General features: G+C 37.5%; 1 protein-coding gene across 1 annotated transcript in view; it reads left to right on the forward strand.

The window, feature by feature from the left end:
• Positions 1-20,107, forward strand: part of LOC122919161 (glycophorin-A-like) — a 33,467-nt gene extending 13,360 nt beyond the window's left edge. Inside the window, exons 3-7 of the mRNA XM_044268032.1 lie at positions 9,681-9,776; positions 13,004-13,042; positions 14,925-15,010; positions 16,420-16,493; positions 19,660-20,107. Of these exons, the coding sequence (XP_044123967.1) occupies positions 9,681-9,776; positions 13,004-13,042; positions 14,925-15,010; positions 16,420-16,479 (281 nt within the window). The 3' untranslated portion in view covers positions 16,480-16,493; positions 19,660-20,107. The remainder of the gene's footprint in view (positions 1-9,680; positions 9,777-13,003; positions 13,043-14,924; positions 15,011-16,419; positions 16,494-19,659) is intronic.
• Positions 20,108-21,800: the final 1,693 nt, after the last annotated feature.

The following is a 21,800-nucleotide window of genomic DNA, read 5'->3' on the forward strand; positions in this document are numbered from 1 at the left end:
GATAAGAATCCAACTTCATCCTTTTGCATTAGGATACTAGTCGTTCCAGCACAATTTGTTGAAAAGACTGTTCGTTCACCATTTAATTACCTCGGCACACTTGCTGAAGATCTATTGGTATATGTATGGGGTTACTTCTAGATTCTCAATTCTATTCCATTGATTCTTTGAGCAGCAGCATATTGTTTTGATTACTGTTGCTTTGTAGTAAGTTTTGAAATTTTGACGTGTAAGCCCTCCACCTCTGTTGCTTTTCGAGATTAGTTTGGTTATTTGTAGTTCTTAGCAATTCCATATTTAAGACCAGCTTTTCTCTTTGTGCAAAATTTATACATATTTTAACTTATTTAACTTAGTCAGTAATTTATAAGATAGAGACAATTATTTTCCCCATTTCACAAAAGAGGAAACAAAAGTACAGAGAGATTAGCCAAACTGCCCAAGGTCCCAGCTAGTAGTTAGGGAAATTAGTCTGAACGCAGGCAAGCTGGCTCTAGAATCTGGGCACAGAGTCCATACATTAAGTTGCCGAATTTGTCTCTTTTATTAAAGAGTGATATTCCAGGCTTGGCTCTTCCTTACTCTTGCAACATTGTCACTCAGGTCTCTGCTTGCACTTTCATTAAAGTGGAGACCCAACTGACTGAAGGCTGGTGGTCTGTCTTCTCCTACGGGTGCAGTTAATGAGCCTGAACTGTGTGACTATGATGTTAGCCTTCTGTTCCTTTTACCCTGGGCTAGATAACCTTTTTATCTCGGGATCTTCCTTTGGTGATTCCCACTTATTTCTCAGTCTTGATTACACTTAAAAATCATAAGAAATAAAATAATCCCGAAGTACAGAATACAAGAATAGTACATGGGTTGAAGGCAACTAGCAGGGTGAATCGTGGTGGTGAAATTGCATCCTGCTGGGAGACACACTGCACAAATATGCCTCTTGGTGTCTGTCCTCCCTGAACTATCCTGTCAGGTGCAGATCACAAAAGCATCTTGTCAGGCACTTCAGCAATGTCACTTCGAGGTGAGGGTATGAATGCAGGAGCATGTGATAAAGTTTATTCTTATTGATTTATTGCACCAAAAAAGTAAACATCAATCACTTGTGACTGCAAGCCAGATGTTTTTCAGGTCCTGTCAGTGTTTATTTTTTTTTTTGCTTCATCGATCTATCACAGTTGGAGAAAAGTCTTAAAATTGTTCCACAACTATTATAATTCTGTCAATTTCTTCTTTTGCTTGGTATTTCTTATTGGTATGTTTTTGGGATATAATGATCCATATTTACCTAAGAATAATTGTGCAATATGTCCTTTAATAGTGTAAATTAGCCCTTTGTAAATGTTCTTGTCTTTAATTTACTTTACCTAATTTCAAAATTTTTGATTCCTCTTTTTAGTTATCTTTATTTGTCTAATATACCTTTGCACTTATTTTTTTTACACATTTTGCATTCTTTTCTCTTGTTTGTGTTCCTTGTGATCTAGCATACATTCATTAGGGTCCTTTTTTCCTGTCTATTTTGACTCAATCTATAGGTCTTTGTATTTTAATGTGGAAATTTCATTTATATGCATCTATGGAGTCACAACTGACATTTAGTATCTTTTGTTATCTTTACTCATACTTTCTTTTTTAAATGATTTATTTCTGATGTTTTGACATTTGTGCTATGGTCAGTTCGCCTTTATCCTCTTATGTGTTTTGAAGGTATATAGTCTATTTGTAATTATCCTGTTGGTTAACTTTATGTTTTTAAAGAATTCTCTCTCAGAAAACCCAGATCACTTTAATGGCACAGTATACACAGAAACTCCAGCAGCTTTTATGGACCCTATAAAAACTGGGTAAGATTGTTCTAGGGTGGAGCCAACTAGCCAGAAGCTCATAGGTGCCTTGAATGGATCTCAGTTCTGTCATGTACCGTTAATTCCCTCAGCCCTTCTGGAGGCCAGATATTCAGATAGTGTATAGCAAGGTATCTCAACCTCAAGACCCATTCAAATGTGATTAAAATGTAGTAAATGTCCACTGCAACTCACCCTACACAAATACATAAACGCATATGAAACAAGATTCCACAAAATAAAACTCTCCTTATTATGTGATGCACTCTTTTCTGTTTTATACAATTTAATATTTTAATGCCTGCAATGACACAATGAATTGATTTCAAAACCGATTGCTGCAGGAATTCACTCTCTTGACTACATGTTGGAACCATCTAAGGGGCTCTCTCAGAAAACAGTGATGACTGAGTTCCATAGCCAGAGAGTCTACATCCACTAATGTAGGCACCAGCACACTACAGACTGTGAGCCAAATCCAGCCTACCACCAGGTTTTGTACAGCCTTCAACTTAACAATGGTTTTTACTTTTTAAGTGTTTTAAAAAATCAAAGGAAGAATGATATTTTGTGACATGTGAATATTATATAAAATTAAAATATTAGTGTCCAGTTCTACCATTTATCACCTGAGTATCTTAGGCAAGTTAGGCAATGTTTCTGATCTTTGTTTTTCTCTACAGTTAATGATTAATAGATAATAATATGCACTCAGGTAACTGTTTTGAAGATGGCAAGAGAGGATATCCAGACTGTAATGAACAGGCAATGTGTTAAATATGAATATTATTATCTCAGTCATACAAAAATTTGGGACTAGTGAAGTTCCTTAGAGAATATCTGTTCCATTACTCTCATATTGGAAGCAAGAAACTGATAAATTCAGTGACCTACTCAGATCCTCAACCAGTTAGTAGCAAAGCTAGGAGTGGAATTCTGACCTCCTTTCTCACTGGGATAGCAGAGATAAATATCCTTTGCTTTCTTTCTATCTGGGCTGAAGAAAGTACAGTGGCTGAGATTATAGGCTGATTTTTCTTTCTGTTCCTGCTGCCTCAACAATGGTTTGGGACCATGAGAATGGCCAGCAGCTGGGCAGTTCAGAGTCAAGCAGTCACGTTCAAGGTTCCTTGAGGGAAGTTGCTGTCACTCTAGTCCACAATGAGGACTCCATGAGGAGCTATTATTCTATGAAGTGAAGGAAGGTAGAAGTATGACCACTTGGCTGCATGGGAGCCGCCAGAGCAGGCCTCTGTAGATGAGTGGAAACTGGGTCACTGCATTGGACACCATGCCCGTGAAATGTACCGGTTAACAAGCTGCCCCTTTCTTTTTTTATTTTTTTTTTTAAGATTTTGTTTATTTATTTGACAGGCAGAGATCATAAGTAGGCAGAGAGGCAGGCAGAGAGAGAGGGGGAAGCAGGCTCCCCGCTGAGCAGAGAGCCCAATTCAGGGCTCGATCCTAGAACCCTGAGATCATGACCGGAACCGAAGGCAGAGGCTTTAACCCACTGAGCCACCCAGGTGTCCCTGCTCCTTTCTTTAAGAGCTCTTGAGCAAAGAGTTCAAACCAAACACTGAGGGCTATTCAAAACATCAGTCTCAAATGTCATCACAATGACCACTTTATTCTTTAGGAAGCTCAGTTTTTCTAAGTTGTAATTGACTATTCTAGCCTCCTAAAACCCTTCCAGAAAAAGAAAATGAGTGACCACAGACAGGATGGACATCTGACTTGACCCAGATTGAGTTTGTCAATCCTGTGGTTCAAAAGCAAAACTGAATATTTCCTTTAAAATATTGCTTCGCAACAATAGTGTCCTCCAAATATATATATATATATATACATGTGTATATACATATATATATACACGTGTGTGTGTATATATATACATCTTCCTCAGCATCTTCTTATATATATACATATATATGTATATATATAAATATTTGGGAACAGGAAAGATCCTCATTTATAGATTCACTCTGTATAAAACAAGAGGGGCTGGCCAAAGAGACCCTGAGTTGGAAGTCAGGAGATGTGAGTTTTTGTCCCTGTCTGACCACAAATTAGCTGTGGGAAACTTCCACAGATAAGTTTATCAATCAGTTTTCGTGGTCTTCACAATGCCAAAAACAAAACAAAACAACAGCAGCAAAAAAACTATAGCGCTTAGAAAATTTAGTTTTCTGACTTGGAAACTACTTCAGGCATTTCATGTGTAGGGTGTGTCCTTGTAAGAGTTTGCTTTTGCAAGATAAGACTTCTATCACCTGCAAGTCAGGAGGGAACCAAACCCAAGGCAGCAACTGCGAGAGCCGGTGTTATCACACTGAGACAGGAGCTCAGCTACTGGGAGTATGGCCATTAAGCAAGACCACAGGGCATTCATCCAACATGGCACTTTATTATTTTTCTTTCTTATAACATTTCATGTTAGAAATGTCAACTGTTTGGGAAAGCCGTGTGATATGGTGGGAAGAGCATGGAGGAGGGTGTTAGGAAACTGGACCTCTAGTCTCCATTCTATCTCTAATGTGTCCTGGGCCCACAAGTCACCCCACCTTTTTGGTGCACTGGGAACAGAGACGGGAGCCTTCCCATGCTCCCTGACTCAACACAGGGACGTCTCAGACTGGTAGAGTTTTAGTGAGCAACAGTGAGATCCGAGCAGTGAGGAGAAGAGACAAAAGAGGTTAATGTTCTGGAACAATTCAAATAGTATGTAAGTATGAGATGATACAATCATGAAAATTAGAAATCTTCACCATTCTGGATGGCATATATGGATTCATTCATGACACCCTTCCCGAACCTAAAATTAGGTGATTCAGTTCCAGTCACTGTAACGTACTTTTTAAGAAGTACCATAGCAGGGTGCCTGGGTGATTGGTTAAGCCTCTGCCTTCAGCTCAGGTCATGGTCTCATGGTCCTCGGATTGGGCCCCACATCGGGCTCTCTGCTCAGAGGGGAGCCTGCTTCCCCTTCTCTCTCTGCCTGCCTCTCTGCCTACTTGTGATCTCTCTCTGTCAAAATAAATGAATAAAATTAATAATAAAATCCCCTTATTCACAGAAATTTTGCAGCTTTGGGTAACTGTATATGTCCATAGCTGTTCTTTAGCTGATTAGGGCCCAAGGACTGTGGGAGAGTCACACAAAATTGAGGGCTATTGCTGCCGAATGTAAGCTTCAAAACATTCTTGACAGTTGTTAGGGGTACGTAGTATTGTGGGATTTTAGTTTCCTTACTTTGAATATTGAAAGTAGTTTAAGCACCTGAGAATGTAGAAAGGGATACTTCTTTTATTTCTCCTAGGTGACATTTTTCAACCCGGGGATAGTGTATTTAATTTGAAGTGATTGATAAAATGCTTCAAATTGCCTCCTGTGAATCTTAGAAATAACCAGCAAGTTCTTTAAAATTAAACTACGTGCTAAAAATAGAAAAACTTATGTGAGTGAGCAAAATTATTAATCCTTCAAGCTAACATTTTTTGGTAGACCATGTGTTTCAGTAAAAGATTCTGAGCCCTCCTCGTTCTGCTAACAAGCACACAGGTTAATGACTATTGAAATACAGATTTTTTTTTTTCTGAAAATGGAAGGAAAACTACAACAAAGATCATTTTATAGATCCGTTCCAGATACTTGATTGTTGAGAAAATGAAGTTTAAAAAACATTTTTTATCAAGTTGCTCTTAGGGCATTTATTTGTTATATTTATTTTCTTACTGTGTTGGTGACTTTAGGTGAGTATAATAAGAAATTGCATCAAAGCAACTAATTCTGGAGAACTAAAGCAGGTATTTCTAAGAAGAGAAGTGGAAAATTTTGGCCTCAAATAAATTTGGCCACCAATCAGTTTTTGTAAGTGTGCAGGTAGAACGTAACATTTGCAGTTGGGACTTGAATCAAATATATGCAATTTTTGGAAATTACCTCAAGGACTTTGTTTCTCTAAACAATGTGTTGCCTTCAGTGTTAGATATTCCTGAGTTCTGGCTAGACTTTAGGGCCTTGTTCAGTCTTTACTTCTTTCAAAAAAAATTTCCACTAAATGCTCCTTTCCTCTGAGAAATAGCTTTTGGAGAAGAAAGACATCTATTTGCCAGAGGCTGAAAATGGTTTTGATAAAGCTCAAATTTTATTTTAATAAGGTCTGTCTCCGTAAGCATCTTCTCATTTCGATAACAACAACAACAACAAGTTATATGTACTTTGCTTATACATTTATAATTGGTTTTTTTTTTCCCCTTCTCTGACTTTGTTTAAAATTCAAAGCACTGGGGCACCTGGGTGGCTCAGTGGGTTAAAGCCTCTGCCTTTGGCTCAGGTCATGATCTCAGGGTCCTGGGATCAAGCCCTGCATTGGGCTCTCTGCTCAGCAGGGAGCCTGCTTCCCCCCTCTCTCTCTGTCTGCCTTTCTGCCTACTTGTGATCTCTCTCTCTGACAAGTAAATAAATAAAATCTTAAAAAAAAAAAAAACTCAAAGCACTAAGGTACTGGTTTTAAGAGGTGTCCGATCCTATTGTTGGGTCTTTTTTTCTCCACAACATGCTGTCATTTTCTACTTGTTAACCCCTCAGATTATACGTCTTCTCTGCCAAAAAGCAAGGCCAAGTAGTGATAAGGACCCTCAGTGGAAAGGAGTGCCAGGTTACAAAGGGACTGCTTATCTTGGCTGCCCCTGAACACAGGGTTCTCATTCTTGGGCATGCTCTTTTCCCCCACATCCTTCAACCTACTATTGACAGTGATCTCCTGCAAATGAAAATTTGCTTCAAACCCTTTATTGTCCTTCCACTGTTTTAAGGATAAAGTCCGAATTCCCTACCAGGGCCCGTGGCACACGGAGCTCTGCTAAGCTCTTCAGCGGGTTCCTTCACTCCCTCGCTGTATTGCTTCTCTTCCCATTTGCGCAGCAGCCACTTAGATATTTGCAGGTTATTGAAATGTTGAAAATATTTTGTTGCTCGTCTGTGAATGCATTTTTTAAGATATGCTTATACTCGTTCTGTAGGTGCCTCTTTGCCATATGGCTTGTTTAATTCATTGTTATGTTTTTTTTAGATGCAACCTAGAAACTCACTTGGTTGTTCCTCTATAAGAAATTGGCAAAAAAAAAAAAAAAAAGAAATTGGCTAAAAATTTATGACTATTAGTATTTCACTAAATACATATTATGTACAAAACACTGTTCTAAGGCTGAGGGGATTCAAAATGAGCTAGCCCTGGGAACTAGCAGCCCTGGAAACAAGTTTTATGTCTCAAAAGAATCCATTTCATGTTCTAAAGTGATTACAAATGTATGCCCTACCTGTAAATAATTATACTGAACGGAAAGGTGTAAAGGAGATGTAATAATCAAGAGATTAAATAATTTTTGTTCATTAGGTATCCTTTTTTATATTTTTACATACTTTCATTGATTTTTTTTCAATTTATTTATTTTCAGAAAAACATTATTCATTATTTTTTCACCACACCCAGTGCTCCATGCAAGCCGTGCCTTCTATAATACCCACCACCTGGTACCCCAACCTCCCACCCCCCCCGCCACTTCAAACCCCTCAGATTGTTTTTCAGAGTCATTGATTCTTAATAAAAAATATTTTTTCCATAATTTTGATTTCAATATTTGTTGAAACTTAAAATTCCTGTCATCAGATTATTGTTAAAAATGTTTTTTCTTATATTTCTTTTAAATCATCACACCTGAGTGTTGAAGATGAACCTAGAGATCTCTGTAATTTATCATACTATTTAGTTCATTTTGTAGCAATTGTTTAAATACATGTGATGAATCAGGTGGTAGAACCAAGTTGAGCAACAAGATGAAAATTGAATTTATAGGAGAGGAGAAAACATTGCAGATAGTCTGGGGAGAATGATTCCTGCCTGCACAGGATTCACTGGTAGCTGGTAGAAAGAGGCAGTCCTTGAGGATACTGACCAGAAATGTCAAAGATATTTTTGAGTTCTTTTCTCTAGGAAATGTTGAGCATTTAGCTGAGGTGACAGTATCTCTGGACAATGTCTGCAGGTGCTCGACCACCCCCTCTTTGTTGTACCTGATCACAATTTCCTGTCACTAGAATGTCTCAAAGGAATAAGCAGAGATACATCCCCAGAGTTTAGTATGCTGATGGTTATCTAACAATGCATAAAAATAACATAAATGCTCAAAGTCAGAGACTGATGACTAAACTATGGTACGCTCATACAGTGGAATACTGTACAGCCATTAAAAATCTTGTCATAGAAGACTATTAAAAAACATAGGGTACATGATTGTAGTATATATATTTTAAACACTATGTACATATTTATACATACTTAAACACAATGATCCTATATTTATATGCATAGCTAAAAGTTCAGATGACTATATACCATAATGTTTGTTTATTTATTTGTTTTTATTGTTTTATGTTTATCACCATACAGTGGGTCATTAGTGTTTGACATAGGGTTCCATGATTTATTGTTTATGCATAACACCCAGTGCTCCATGCAATCCATGCTCTCCTTAATACCCAACACCAGGCTAACCCACCCCACCACCCCTTCCCCTTATAAAACCGTCAGCTTGTTTCCTGGAGTCCATAGTCTCTCATGGTTCATCTCCCCCTCCGATTTCTCCCCCTTCATTTTTCCCTTTATTTGAGAGAGAGAGCATGAGCAGAGGGGAGGGGAGAGGGAGAGGAAGAAGCAGACTCCCTGCTGAGCAGGGAGCCCAACACTGGGGTTATGACCTGAGCTGAAGGCAGACCCTTAAAAAACTGAGCCACCCAGATCCACTGGATTACTTTTGTAATAAAAAAAAATCCCATTTAATTTATAAAAGTCTTATAAAATAATTCATAAATTTTGCACTTATAAAATTTAAAAATATAATTGCTTTGTTATAAAAATAAATTTATAATATATTTAAAGGGATTTTTAAAGGATGTATGAGAATACAATCTTATATACATGTTTGTGTGTTTATATGTTTTTATTCTAAAGAGTAACCATGGCCTAGAATTCATTGCATCACTTGGCTGTCTGGATCCCCAGCCAGTAATCTTGGACTGGAGCCAGTATTTTCTACAGTTCTATTATAATTCTGAAATGCTACTTTTGAAGGAGAAAAAAAAAACCATGGGTGGGGAACCTTGGAATCGACTCACTCTCTATCCAACAAGAAGAAAATTGAATTTAATCATGTCTTGGTTTTAATTTTTACCAGAAAAGTAGAATTGTACCAAGGAGGTGGAGAAAGGGAGGCATGTGACAGAACTTTGGACCTATGTCATCGACATGAGTCTCTCCCTTTCTTTTTTTTTTAATTAAATTTTTAAAAATTTTTTAATAAACATATAATATATTTTTATCCCCAGGGGTACAGGTCTGTGAGTTGCCAGGTTTACACACTTCACAGCCCTCACCATAGTCTCCCTTTCTTTAACATTGACAATTTCCCAAAGTTATGGAACATGACATGCAAAAGCAGCTTCCGATCTCTCTTCCCTTTATAAGAATGGTAGCAATAATAACCAACATGTATGTCACATTATTTATGTGCCAAGTACTCTACTAACATGTGTGTGTAAATGTACATATGTGGAAGAAACTACTTTCGTCCTTACAAGGACATTTTGAGGCAGATTTTAGGGCTTTACACAGGAAATTAAGATACACTTTCTTCATCTGTAAGCTCCTGCTATGTAGAAATTCTGGAGATGCCACTGAGAGGGACATGGGATAAATTTGCCTTGTATGATATGCTCTAGAGTCCACTCAGTCACCTCATTGCTGATCTTCTTCTCAACTTCTGTTTTCTACAGACTTGACTCCCTCAGTGACGCCATCACCTAGCACTCCTAGTATAGGACAAGCCTCTTCAGATTTTACACACCAACCACCCCCAGACAGAAGAAAAAGTATGTTCATTTTTAAATTTTTTTGTAATTCAAGTATAGTTAATGTACACTATGGTATTAGTTTTAGGTATGCAATATAATTATCACAAGAAATGTACTCTAGGGGAACCTGGGTGGCTCAGCGGGATAAAGCCTCTGCCTTTGGCTCAGGTCATGATTCCAGAATCTTGGGATCGAGCCCCACATCCGCATCTCTGCTCAGCGGGGAACCTGCTTCCTCCTCTCTCTCTGCCTGCCTCTCTGCCTGCTTGTGATCTCTGTCTGTCAGATAAATAAACAAAATCTTAAAAAAAAAAAATATATATATATATATACTCTTAATGCCCTTCACCTATTTCACTACTGGTGGAAATGCAAGCTGGTGCCACCACTGTGAAAAAAGCAGTATGGAGTTTCCTCCAAAAATTAAAAAATAGAAATACCATATGACCCAGTAATTCCACTACTGAATATTTACCCGGAGAGGGTGAAAACACTAATTTGAAAATATATATGCATCCTTATGTTTACTGAAGCATTATTTACAGTAGCCAAGATAAGGAAACAGCCCAAGTGTCCATCCATAGATGGAGGGATAAGGAAGATGTGGTCTGTATGTACAATGGAATGTTACTCAGCCATAAAAAAAGAACGAAATCTTGCCATTTGCAACAATGTGGTTGGATCTACAGGGTATAGTGCAAGGTGAAATAAGTCAGTCAGAGAAAAACAAATACCATATGATTTCACTCATACATGGAATTTAGGAAACAAGGAAAAAAAGAGAGAAACAAGAAAAACCAGGTTTGTTTTTATTTTAAAATAGTTACCTTTGGAGTTCATTGTTATGATGCAACTCTATTTAATTGGACCTGTCACTGTGGCAAAACTGTGTCCAACACTGAGAAACAACCCTAAGTAGACACAGTCCCTACTCCAGAGGAATTCTCACCTCTGGAATATCTCACAGAAATAATACTGTGGGCTAAAGAAATTAAAACAATCTAGCAGAGTTAATAAATGCTGACTGTGATCATGAAATGGTGGGCCAGATAGAAGGGATCTCATTGCGCAGTGGTGAGGATGGCCTGGGGTCAAACCATGCAGGGGTCAGCTATCCTACCTGCTGACCCTGAGTGAAGTTCCCCAAGAGGTTTCTGTCCCCTTCATTTTTGGGTCCATAATTCTCATCTTACAGTATTTCTCTAGAGATCAAATAAGAAGATGTATGCAAAATTGCCTCACCCCAAGCCTATGTAATATCATGGTAATTACCTAGTAAATGAGAGCTCTAAGTCATGCTGGGTACTGAGAGAAGGGCCATTAGGTCACATTCACTGCCTCTGGCTATTTTTATCAGAAAAAGAGGATAACATCACCAAAGCCAGTTGAAAGTGGAAAGGGAAAGTGTCTCTTGTAGGTGGGTTTAGGCAGGCTACTCCAGATTTTTTTTTTCCCTAAAGATTTTATTTATTTATTTGACAGACAGAGACCACAAGTAGGCAGAGAGGCCCCCGGGGGGTGGGGGTAGGGGGCAACGTGGGAAGCAGGCTCCCTGCTGAGCAGAGAGCCCAATGTGGGGCTCGATTCCGGGACCCTGAGACCATGATGCAAGCCGAAGGCAGAGGCGCAACCCACTGAACCACCCAGGTGCCCCAGGCTACTCCAGATTTTTTAAAAAGGCTTAGAAAATACCTTGAGAAGCTTCAGGATCATCAGCTAATAGAAACACGGAGAAAATGCTCTGGGATAAGCGAAAGCAGCAGATTTTAAAAACAGAGACCTGCGAAGGAAAATTAGGCTGAGGGCTGGGAACTAATTATTGGGCTTCTGTGTTCAATGAAACAATCTAATTTTCAAAGTCACTTCAATGTGAAGCCAATTGATGGTGTCCAACTGGAAGGCATTAAAATGTCAAACATAGACACGCAGTGCTACATGCCCTGAATCCTAGAAATAAAGGCTAGCATTGGGGGCCATTGTAAGTGTTTTCATGCATTACCTATTTCAACCAAAGAGATAGGTATTATAATCTTCATTTGCCTAAGAAATTAGTAAAGCACAGAGCAATTAAAGAACTTGTCCAAGGCCACATAACTAGTGAGAGAGATTCCTGTGACTGAAACCCCACCTGTTTCGCTCCTGAGTTCGTATACTAACCATAATTACCACCTGCCATGAAGAAAGAGGGCACAAGCCCCTATTAATCTTTAAACATAACCTCTAAAGAATGACCCAATATAACCAAGTCCCTGACAACATGATAACATATGGTGCGATATGTTATTTGTAATAACTAAATTCAAGAAAACGGTAAGACTGTGGTAGTCTTAGTACTTCGAGACATAAAATGGTGTTGGTGACTGCAAAGAAAGAAATGTCATCAGGTTAATACTAGTAGTACCTTAAGCTTCATTGAGGCAACAATGCTAGAAACTTCTGCAGATAGGGAATCCAGTCCAACTGTTGACAAAAGCTCAGATGAGACACAATAAGGATTTGGATTCAGATGGTGGCTGTGGCATAAAACTGGAAAATTGATACCTGACATGATCTCTCTTGGGTTCGGGCTGAAACTCATGTGGGGTGATGGCTCATTGGGTCTTCTTTCTTCTCCCCATTTTTTCATATATTTTTAAATGCACTGCTTTTTGTAGAGTTCTATAAGTGGTTCTTTCAGTACTTTCTCATACCCTTTCCTTCATTTAAGAAGACGGTTTGCTAATGTCTGATCCATGAATACCTGTTGGGTAGTTGAAAGTAGATAGTGGAATTACTGATGTTAAAACTGACCCATCACCTCAGAAGGTTTACTAGTTAACTGTTTAAAATTGAACAGTAGCGAAACAAACTGTGGGTTGCTGGGGGGAGGGGGGTTGGGAGAAGGGAGGTAGGGTTATGGACATTGGGGAGGGTATGTCCTTTTGGGTAAATTGGAAGGGGAGGTGTACCATGAGAGACTATGGACTCTGAAAAACAATTTGAGGGGTTTGAAGTGGCGGGGGGGTGGGAGGTTGGGGTACCAGGTGGTGGGTATTATAGAGGGCACAGCTTGCATGGAGCACTGGGTGTGGTGAAAAAATAATGAATACTGTTTTTCTGAAAATAAATAAATTGAAAAAAAAATTGAACAGTAGCTCCCCAAACACAGTTAATAAAAAGAAATCCACTAAACAATAATTCTAATATGGAACTTTAAAGATGTATTCTATGTATTCTGACTTTATTTTGAAATTTTGTGTTTTTAGAAGCAAAGAAACAAATTGTCCACCCTTTCTCTGAACCAGGTATGTTAATACTCAACATAAAATAACAATAATTGCATCTTAAATGACACATTGCTAGTTCCAAATGCCGAAGAAAATAAGAAATGTCAATTTTTATCTTTTTAATTTATTTAAAGATTTTATTTGCTTGAGAAAGACAGAGAGTGGGGAGGAGCAGAGGGGAAGGGACAGGAAGAATGAAAGGATCCCAAGCAGACTCCATGTTAACCATGGAGCCCAACGTGGGGTTCCATCTGACCATTCTGAGATCATGACCTGAACTGGAACCAAGAGTCAGAGGCCTAACTGACTGAGCCACTTAGGCACCCCAAGAAGCATCAATTTTTTTTTAAAAGATTTTTAAAATTTATTTGACAGAGAGACATGGTGAGAAAGGGAATATAAGCGGGGGGAGTAGGAGAGGGAGAAGCAGGCTTCCCGCTGAGCAGGCAGCCCGATACGGGGCTCAATTCCAGGACCCTGGGATCACGACCCGAGCTGAAGGCCGATGCTTAATGACTGAGGCTCCCCTGGGCGCCCCCAAAAGCATCAGTTTCTAAAACAGAAGAAGGTATATTATTAACTTTCCTGATATAAAATTGTAAAGGCAAGCAAAATACGCTCTTTTTAAAATTAAAATATGCATTTCTTATTTTCCTAAATATTTTGGAACTAGCAGTACATAATTTAGAGTTTTTTAGCTTTCTAACCAAGCATGGGTACTTGAGAAAAGTCTCGTAGGAGCTTATAAAACCATTGAACATCCTTGTTTCCTACTTGTAAAGAAAGCAAGGAGCTTAAAATCATCTAATTACTTGGCACATCTCAGGAATAAATATAAATAAATAAATAAAATTTATTTATGAATAAATAAATAAATAATATCTCAATCCTGATTCATTCGGGGCCCTACGCCACCACTTAGGGGTTATCCTCCCAGCCCTCTCTGACTGGAGGACTGTCATCCCCACTTCTTAGGTGCTGCTGTGGATCTGGCATTAGTTGATTTATGTGCTCATTTACTATTCGGCCTTTCTAAGCCTCCCTTCACACTTGGCCTGCATCCATTCTTCATACGAGAAAAATGGATTGTAGAATCGAATCACCAGCTCATGAGTTAAAGCTACACGGACAGGAAGGCTGGGCAACACCTGTGGCAAAAATAAAAAGCTACATTTACTTTTCAAAAAATCAATAATAAATCTTTCAGATATAAATGAGCCAAATAAATATGCCCTTTTACTTGTATGTCTAGCCTTCAGTTCTATTTACTTCATTTGAAAGCAGAAGTACTCATGAATAGGCAAGACTACCTATAACTTAAATTTTGTTTCATTCTCAACATGTAAAAGATTTGAGAAATATTTTTAGTATACTTCCAGTATAGTGTATTTTGTATATTACAGTAGAACTATACTAATTAGTATACATATTTTATATTCTAGGGTATATTATATTGAGTTTATTTCCTCCAAAACTGCTGATTCAATGATCTCCCCAATACCCTTTTGTATATCAAGACATTATTTTCTCTCATAACTTTGAAACTATGAGTTTGTGGTTTCTTCCATATCGCCACAGAATGTCCACATGGCTTTTCTCCATAATTATGCCTGTGAGGTCCTGTCCAGAACAATGGGAGTGAGTTGAACTCTGGAGACTTGTTGTCATTAGATGTGTGACATTGGACAAAGATGTTAGTACTCAAAGTTCCAGTCTCCCAGATGGTTACTGTGAAAAACCCAATTTTTGAAAATATATAACATACATGAAAGTATATTAATGTATTTTCCATAAAATGGTAAAGTGATATTACCCTGATTTTACCTGTTGTATTTTTAAGTTGATATGTGGTAGTTTATCTCATACTTTTGTAATTTTCTGTTCTCTTTTTCTCCCGCAGTGATAATAGGGATTATTTATGCAGTGATGCTTGGTATCATTACAGTTATCCTCGCAATTGCCTTCTGTATTAGCCAACTGACAAAGGTGAGAATCCAGTTTTTAATTTTGCTGTAAGTGCTGGTGTGAGCAACTCTATTCCTTTGAGTTCAGATAAACTCAAAGAGAAACTAAACTACATAAAACTCCATCTTTTTCAGCCAGACACGTAAAAGTCATGGCTATTCTAGTGGATTTTTTTTTTGCATTTGCCCTATAAAGGAACCCAAAATATAAAACTCTCCCACAGTTTCTAGTGAAAAACTTTCCAAAGTTTTTGCCTCACTTGATTTAGTATACTTTCATGGGTATACATAAAACAGGCAAATTTCCAATGATATATGTACTTTAACTTGTGTTTGCAAAATATGTAAAATAACAAGATATATTTACATATGTTTAAAACTTTTGCTCTTTTTCAGTCTCATATTCCCTGGTACATATTCATCAAACCCCACCGACATGTTTTCCAACATGAGTGATTATTTTCATCACTAAAGCTAATTTTAAATCCATGTGACACAGCATTTCAAAGCACATAACCTTTACTCTAACTTGCTACCTAACATGTTTAAAACAAAATTTTGTGTGTGTGTTTCTGATGCCATAATTAGAACTGTAATCCTAGATCGTTAGGTATCTGGTCACCAAAGAATGATACGGTTGAGTTATCATTCATCCTCTCTTCTTGATCTCTCTTTGTGTTCTCCACACCTTAGCCACTATGTGTATTCTTTTAAAAAGGCTTATTTAGAAGGGCAACAACTTTGCAATGACAGGGATATAACAACAACTTCTATTAGGTGACTTCTATAATGGTCCAAACCTATGATGGATTATCATTGCTACATGTAAATGTATCTTTTCTAAAGAACACTTCTTAGTAAAAGTCATTGAGAGTGCTTGCTGTGATATGAGGGATGTAGTAAAGCTTGAATGTAAGATAAGTCCTCTGGTCTGCTATATAAATACTGGGGGAAAATCATCTCCTTGTGTTTGGGTGTATATGGCAAAATGAGTTGTCTTGTCTCTTGGCTGATGATCTAAAATCAGAAAAGTCCTTAAAATACTTAGTTGGTAAAATTCAGAGAAAATATTCCATTTGTATATAGAAAAATTGGATCATAATCAGTATGATTTTTAAATCATACTTTTTAAAAAACTTTCCATTTTAACTTTTCATTACAGCAGGGAAATATAAAAGTCAATGTTTGGGGGTAATAATTCATCTATGAAATACCAAATACTATTTGAAAGACAAGTACAAGTTGAAATCAGTTTGCAAGTATCTATGAAATTGTGAATTTTTCCAAAAGTAACCTCTACAAAACACATTTTAATCAAGAGAAAACAAACGTTAACCAAAAACAAAAAGATTTGAACTTGAGGCATTTTTCTTTATATCTCTTAAGTTTTGAAAATTGTGGCATTAATATTTGTCTGATTTTTATTCATAGAAACGTTCACTTCCTGTCCAACATTCGTCCCCAGAAAATGCAGACTTTGAAGTTCTATAGAAACAAGAATCTAGGTTGGTGCTGATATTCTTAATATTGTTTGCCTTTTGGGGAGGGAAATAAATTAGTTACTTCTTTCTGCTTTGGGAGGTTTATGCCCAGATCGTATTCATTTACATTCTATTTCATCAATGTTACCTCTGGAAGATGTTTTTTATGGGAACATTTGTCTTCAGCATAGTGAAATTATCCCTTAGGCACAAAGTTTCTTTATTCTAAAAAAACCTAAAACAAATGCTATAAGTAAAAGCAAAAGTTAAGTTCTTTTGTATACTTCCTATTTTCCAAACTGCAAGGGTGTGTGTTTAGGAGACCCTATAGTGGATATAGTTTAATAGCTCCTGATCTACAGCCAGACCTGGCTTTGAATCCATACTCCAACACTTAACTAGCTGTGTAACCGTGAGCAAGCTTCTACTATGGAGATAATGATATTAATGTGGAGATCACTTAATATGGACATAATGATAATGTTTCATGAGAATTAAGTGAGCTACAACAAGTAAGCATTTAGAAGAATTCTTGGCCATAGTAAGTGCCCATGCCTGTTAGCTCTAATAAGTGATGTAGGCTCCACACCCAAATGACCTTCTCTGCACAAATGGCCAGTTCCTCGGCCCCCGTTTTTACTTCCACCTGCAGGTGCTAAATAGATACACAACACCTGGAAAACTGCAGGTCAGTTTTGTTCACACAGAGCAGTATTAGCGTACACAGTGGTTTTTAAAAAGAATATTCATACCCAACTTTAAAAAAATAGGAGACTTTTCAGTTTAAAAAAATTAGTTCTCTCTTACAGAAAAAAATAAAATGTAAATTCTAACAGTGTTGGAACCTCTGTACCAGCATGAGAGCAATTCCTAAGAGCGAAGTAGTGGTTGCTGCCTCAGCTGTTGGTTTAAATACCAAGACAATTCCATTTATTTCATTCATGATGACCTCTTGTACATTCTTGATGATGAGTATATAGTTCCTATTAGATGTCACCTGAAGCATAAATCCAAGTGATGTCTATCTTGGGAGATGTCCACCAAGAATGAATCGCTCTCTGTGAGGCTCAAGCAAAAAGGACCTAACTCCCCCTACAAAACTGAGTAGGGTTTTTCCATAATTACAAAAACTCATGACAGGGGCACCTGGGTGGCTCAATCAGTTGAGCATCTGACTCTTGGTTTCAGCTCAGGTTATGATCTCAGGATCCTGAGAGCCAGCCCGGCCCAGGCTCTGAGCTCAGCGGGGAGTCTGCTTGACATCCTCACTTTCCCTCACCCTCTGCTGTCCCCGTGCTCTCTCTCTCAAATAAATAAATAAAATCTTTTTAAAAATCACGATAGGACTGAAGAGCTATAAATTTTTGGATTCTAGTTTTAACCTGGGACTAAGCACCTGTCTTCAAAGGACTTGCTGGGTTTCCTAGAGTTTGGAGTGGCGAAAGAAAGTTGTTTTGTTTTGTTTTGTTTTTCCAATTTATTTATTTTCAGAAAAACAGTATTCATTATTTTTTCACCACACCCAGTGCTCCATGCAAGCCGTGCCCTCTATAATACCCACCACCTGGTACCCCAACCTCCCACCCCCCCGCCACTTCAAACCCCTCAGACTGTTTTTCAGAGGATTCACTGGAGTTGCATAACCTATTAGAGCAGGACTTGCCTCATCAAATTATCATGTGGATTGTCCTGTAAGCTTAACCATGATTATTACATAATTCCTTAGTCCCAGGAAGGTCATGCTTTGTAGAGTAAATTCCCTATACAAAGTTCTCAGCAAAAAGGATTAGTAAAACCCCATTGGCTGATACTTAAAGTTTGAAGTCGGGTGCAGAACCACTTCATGCACAAGGATACTTTGTTTTAGGACTTACAGGTAGAACTAATATCTGTGATTTTTATCTACATAATGCATTATTTTAAAAAAAATGTTCTGCTGCTGTTTCTAAACGGAGTGCTTACCACCCAAAACCATGAACATTACCCAAGGCAAGACAAGGCATCTTGGGGCAGAAGGACAACATGGCAAATGGCATGGGAGAAGACAGAATATGCTTCAGGGAATCATGTGCATTTCTACATTAGCAAGATGAATGCTTTGGTTCCCAGTTCATGCCTCAAATATATGGAAAAGACAGGGGAAAGTCAGATGAACCAGATTTCAGGCTTTTTTCATTTCCCCATATTGGTGCAAATGAAGTTATTAAGTGTGTCTCAGAAAATTAGTGAAATGGTTATAAAATCTGATCCCATCTCACAGGAAATATTGGGAAATACATAAGAGTTTCTAAAAATACTCTAGTCCTGTTTTTGTAGCATACTGCTATAAAGAAACGTAGAAGTCAAAGACAATAAGAGACAGAGGGGCCGTGCCCTATAAATGAGAACTGGAAATGTTGGGGGGTAAAGTATTAATTACTTTAACCCCCTGAATTTGCATGTAGTTTTTGCCTGATAGGAAGTGAGAATAGTTGGATCTGAGTTAGCTGTCCTTGGTGGCGGCTCATTTCTCACAGGAGAATGTTTGGGATACACAGTTTCTCTGATACCCCAAAGGAAGAAACCTGTGGAAAACACTGTTTTCACAAGAGCAAAAGCTCTTCTCACCCCTTTAATGCACTCTCCAGGAGTAACACAAATTCAACTTTGTAGCCAAGAAAGGTTGAGCATCAGGTTTGATGAAAGAGACCAACCCTGCTCCCTTTCCCCATATGTTAGTATCAGAGAGGAATTTAGATGTGAGGTGCTGTACAGACTTCTCCTTGCTGATGTCCAAGGAACAAAGTTATTCCCAAGAGAGATTACAGATGAGGGAGATTGCCTTAGGTTCAGAGACCTATATGTAATTTAACTCACTTATCAGTTGCTGCCTTCCCACTATATTCAGCCCCTATACAAGTTTGGTGTTGGCATCTCATCTCTGTAGAAATTAGGAGCAGAGTAATTATGTTTGTGCCTTATCTAAGGCTTTTAGAATAGATTTTCTAAGAATCCTTTCTTTACATGTTTTTCTCTTATAGTGCTAATTGAAAGAAAATTCCTTTCATTCAATATTTACAGTTATATTCAAGGACAACTCTGTGAGAATGTAGAATTCTAAAGTGTATTTTATGCATTAATTTCCTGTTTTGCTTAAATAGAACTGTGACTCATACTATTGCTTTTTCCCCCTCTCTATAATCCTCCACAGAAAAGTAATTCATGAGAATCTGATCCTTAAGCCAAATTTTGGAAGAAGTCAAAGACACAAGACTTCAGTCAAATGAAAAATGAACGTGTGAATTACATACTTCAATATATTATATACCTTCCTACGTAATACAACTTCAAGATGAAAATTTCATCATAAGGAGTCCAGTGACTCGATGATGGAAAATGTCTCTACTCATTAACATTACAAAATGAAGAGCAATTATTTCCTTTTATGCATGCTTTTGGGTGTTAGTGTTATTTTTATAATTAATTGATTTAGAATTCTGATCCCCAAACTCCAGTTGACTTTGTCTGTAGTTCTTTATGACTTATTCTATTTTATTACAGTTCAGTGATTGTGCTGTCAAATGAAAGGCTTGTAATGTCTGGATGATATTAATTTCTCATCCCAGAATTCTGAGACTTGTCATTGTTTTAAATATATTAAGGGGACCTGAAATCCTAATATTTCTTTCCACTGCAAGATAGGGTAGTACACTGATGATAATGATATTTTAGTTACACTGATAAGGCTTGTGTTTGGAGATCCCTTATGTACACACATGCATAAGCACATACATTACAGATAACATAGATATAGATGTATAAAATGACATTCACGTTCATCCTCTAATGCATAAATCGACATAAAAAGGTTTTCCCACTTTAAGAGGTGAGAAGTTACACATGTGTGAATGACCTATTTCAAGGAATTTGTCTGAAAGTCAAGTGTGAACTCTTTTTTTGTTCCACTGGCAGAGTTATATAAGAGGTCATGGTGTCCTGACAAAGAAAAGAATTAATGACATTTCCTTGCAAACTTAATAACTCTCTAAATGCAGTATAATGAAACTGAGTAACTCTATAAATGCAATAAGAAGGGCAAACTTGACAAGCAGGTGAATATGTTAATAGGTTGTCCTGTATTCTCAATTGAATTCTTTAATCTATCCAGTCCTATTTTCTCTTTAGGAAAGCTTCGCAAATTAGCCTAAATAATCCAAAAGAAATTTCTAGACATTAGACGATTGCTTTGTAACCATAGAGCTATCACTCATTTATAACAAAACTTAAAAAGCAATATAAAAACAGAGAGGTACCCTCCTGTGATTGTCTACTTCCAAATGATTAAAAATCCATGTGGCTCTTTATTGTGTGATAATTAAGTAAATAATATTATGTATATATTTGGGCTCAGCAAGTTCAATTTTTTAAAATAAATTACAAAGTCTAAATTTTAACCTACTTGTTTGTTCTGAGAGGGTTCTTGTGTTAAATTGAAAATAAGGGCGGATTTCTGTTGTTACATATTTTTAAAAGTAGTTTAACCGTATTATTAGGTTAATTTAATCTACTGAATTACTCAAGCACCAAGGCAATTTGAAATGTACTTTTTTCAATAAAAACAAAATGTTGAACCAAGTACAGGAGAGTTGGCTTGTCTCTAAAGTAATTTACAAGTCAAAGACAATAGACTAGAGTGGCTGTCCCTTCCCAACAAGAGCAAAAGAACTCAGAGAATAATTAAAGTATGAATTCCTTTAACCTCCTGGAACTCTTCCAGTTAATTTCTCTATACTTCTATCTATGGACTTTTCACTTTTGCACTTAATGTTTGTAGGAGGACATTTCCTTTACGGTCTTTATAGTTTAATAATTCAATCAGCCTAAGACTATCATGAAGAAATCTTACCTTGGAGGCTGACATGAATGGTTCATGTTGAATTTCTTAACATTGAGACCCGAATCAGGGGTGGGAATGAAGCTGATAAGAAAATTTGATCCTTCAGTCCATATGTTTGCTTGTGTAGGTGTGAGCAGGGGGTTTCCACGAGGGGAAATGAATAGAGAAAGACGAGAAATTTGTGAAGGAAGAACATGGGGAAGCCACGGAATGACAAGGTGGAAGGGCTATTTCAGTAAACTCATATGCAGCAATAGATCAACAGCCTTCTGGTTTATTCTCAGTATTTGTCTTATCAAAGGCAGCACATTTCTCATAGGAAATTCCTAAGAGCCAAATGTCATTCAAACAAAAAGCAATACAAAATTCTACCCAGTATCGTGCACAAGCCTGTCACAGCGTCAGTGGGTATCTGTGTAATGAGTATCTCGTGTCCTCAGCTCTGTTCAGCGGGT

Source organism: Neovison vison, chromosome 11 (genome assembly GCF_020171115.1).
Source record: "Neovison vison isolate M4711 chromosome 11, ASM_NN_V1, whole genome shotgun sequence".
NCBI lineage: Eukaryota > Metazoa > Chordata > Mammalia > Carnivora > Mustelidae > Neogale > Neogale vison.